This window comes from Zea mays, chromosome 3, assembly GCF_902167145.1.
Source record: "Zea mays cultivar B73 chromosome 3, Zm-B73-REFERENCE-NAM-5.0, whole genome shotgun sequence".
NCBI classification, from domain to species: domain Eukaryota; kingdom Viridiplantae; phylum Streptophyta; class Magnoliopsida; order Poales; family Poaceae; genus Zea; species Zea mays.
In genome coordinates this window covers 131,893,857-131,896,255 of record NC_050098.1, presented here as the reverse complement: position 1 = coordinate 131,896,255, position 2,399 = coordinate 131,893,857, and the positions used below count along the sequence as shown (strand labels likewise).

General features: G+C 44.9%; 1 protein-coding gene across 1 annotated transcript; it reads right to left on the bottom strand.

The window, feature by feature from the left end:
- Positions 1-211: 211 nt before the first annotated feature.
- LOC103652188 (splicing factor U2af small subunit B) lies at positions 212-2,156 on the bottom strand. Its single transcript, XM_008677824.3, has one exon. The coding sequence runs from the start codon at positions 859-861 to the stop codon at positions 343-345; it is 519 nt and encodes a 172-aa protein (XP_008676046.2). The 5' UTR covers positions 862-2,156; the 3' UTR covers positions 212-342.
- Between the last annotated feature and the right edge of the window lie 243 nt (positions 2,157-2,399).

Genomic DNA, 2,399 nt, shown 5'->3' with positions numbered 1-2,399 from the left:
GAGTGAAAATAGACTTCATTTCAAGACGCAGCACCGTGTTATTTAAAATGATGCATCGTGCAAAGGATCCACGATGTTAACTGTCCAAGAAACTACTTTGGAAATTCAGACTTAGACACTATTCCAAATCTGAAAATTCAGAATTCAGCCACCTAATAGTCCAAAGCATGTCACAACAAAACAGCTCTCACAACACTAAACTGAAGTCGCGGTGGTGGTAGTCATCACGGTCACGGTGGCCCCTCCTTTGTGGTGGCGGGCTTCGGCTTCGGCTTCTCCCATGGTACCTCCTGGAAGCTGAACACCCATACAACTTCCTCATGAGATCCCTGCCAATTTGCTTCACATGCATGAAATTACAGAGCCACCACGGTTGCAGCTGTTCTCCTCAAACTGCCTACAGGTTGCTTCACGGAAGTCGGTCACAGGAGAATACTCAACAATTATAGGGCGGCCAGAGTAAAAGCGCCCTTGAAGAGCGTTGTATGCTACGGCTGCTTGCTCTTCCTCCCTGAACTGGACATAGACATTCCCAATCATGTGGTCAGCAAGGTTATCACAAACATTCAGATTCTCAATCTCACCAAACTTCCCCAACTCCTCATAGATGTCCTCATAGAAGTCCTCAAAATGCTCCTGCATCTTCTCAGGGTCAATAGGTTGGCCTTGAGCATCAACTCCAGGGGTTATCATATCAGGGCGCTGATACATGTTAGCAAGCACAAGAGTTGGTGATATAGTTGGCCTATTGTGCAGACGAGAGCAGCGATCCCCATGACGACAGACCCCAATCTTGAAGTAAAAAGGGCAGTTGACCCTGTCCTTCTCAGTGCCGAAGATCGAAGCCAAGTACTCCGCCATGATTCAACTCGCAGACCAGCAACCTTCAAGCACAAAGAAGAATAGTATCAAAAACCATGTTCAATATAAGGTGAGATAGAGGGATAATGATATAAACTCATGGTTTGTTATATAGAACCATGGGGATCAAGGAATACCTCAATAAAGGTCCTCAGTGTGCAAGGCTAAGTAGACAAAAACGAACAAAAGCAGCTAAAACAAATCAGGGTTCACAGCATGTGTATCTTATAGGATCACCAAGTAATATTCCTGCAAGTTTACCCCCTGTACAGCCACGTGTGTAAATGGAAAATTCTACAGCTCAGGCTCTGGCAATAATAGCTTAATCGCAATCCCTTTTTAAGACCTAATCTGCACACTTACTCAAAAGGTTAAATATTAGGAGAAGTGAACAGAAAAACCAAAATAACTGTGTCATCAGGGCAAGTTCTTGCTCCTAGTAACTGATACTACACTTTTTACCTATATAATAATTAATAAATCTGCAAGTTAATTCCCAAAATCACCTAAATTTAAACAGCGTGAAAGTCTCTCTCCACTATTATTGTTAGGAGTGTTTGCTGCAGCTAGCTGTAGCTGCCAATGCAAATTCTAAGCTGCAAATACTGTATAAGAAGCCTGCTGCATCTGCTGCAGCTATGCTTCTAGCTGCAGTGAACAGGCCTTAGTTTTCTCCCCTACAACTGCATATAATAAACCAAATAACACTGCAGAGAGAGATAGAGACAGTTGTTCGCCTGTCGCACAAAGGGTATTCCTTCTGGTGTAGGCCTTGTATTATCCATCCAACAATTTTTTTTTATTTTAACCTAAGTTGCACACCATGTTAGATTATTAATATCTGATAGAAACAAAACAAACAACCGAAATCGCAGTTAAAGCTACCACCAAGAAAAGGCAAAATCCATTAGTAGACTAATATAGCTGACAATATACCCTGACAATATACCCAGTAATCTGGCAAAATATGTCACCAACCTAAAGAATTAAATCTCAACGAATACAAGTTTATGTAGTGATTCTAGAAGTTGATTCAATCGGCTAAAAGATAGCTAAAATTCCTACATATGCCAGGCGGACCCAGTAGGGAAGATGAGCGGACCCATGTTTTTATTTTGCAAGAAAATCAAGTTAGAAAGCATAATACTACATGTATACACCTAAAATTAGATCTGATCGAAACGCAAATAGCCAAAACAGTGTCAGCTAGGGTTTGGGTCCTCAGCTTCGCACAGCGGGAAGGGAAGAGAAGGGGTGCGCATACCTGTTGGCTGCTCTTCGGCGAAGGGCCCGAGGAAGACCTGGGCACCTGGTGTAGAGCGGCGGGGGCGGGGAGGTCACCCAGTCGTTGCCACGAGAGAGAGAGAGGACGTCGGCTGAACGACGGAAGATAAGGAACGGGTGAACTGGCTGTTTGGATAACGGACCCTAGAAATTTGTCGGCGCCACGTGGGGTGGAGGCGGGGCGCGCGCGGTGCCGACGAGGTTGTGGCGGCGGGCGCGCGCTGCGAGGTTGCGGGTAGCTTCGTTCAGGCGCA

Coding starts and splice junctions, on each gene's coding strand:
- LOC103652188 (XM_008677824.3), bottom strand. CDS start 861: ATGGCGGAGTACTTGGCTTCGATCTTCGGCACTGAGAAGGACAGGGTC.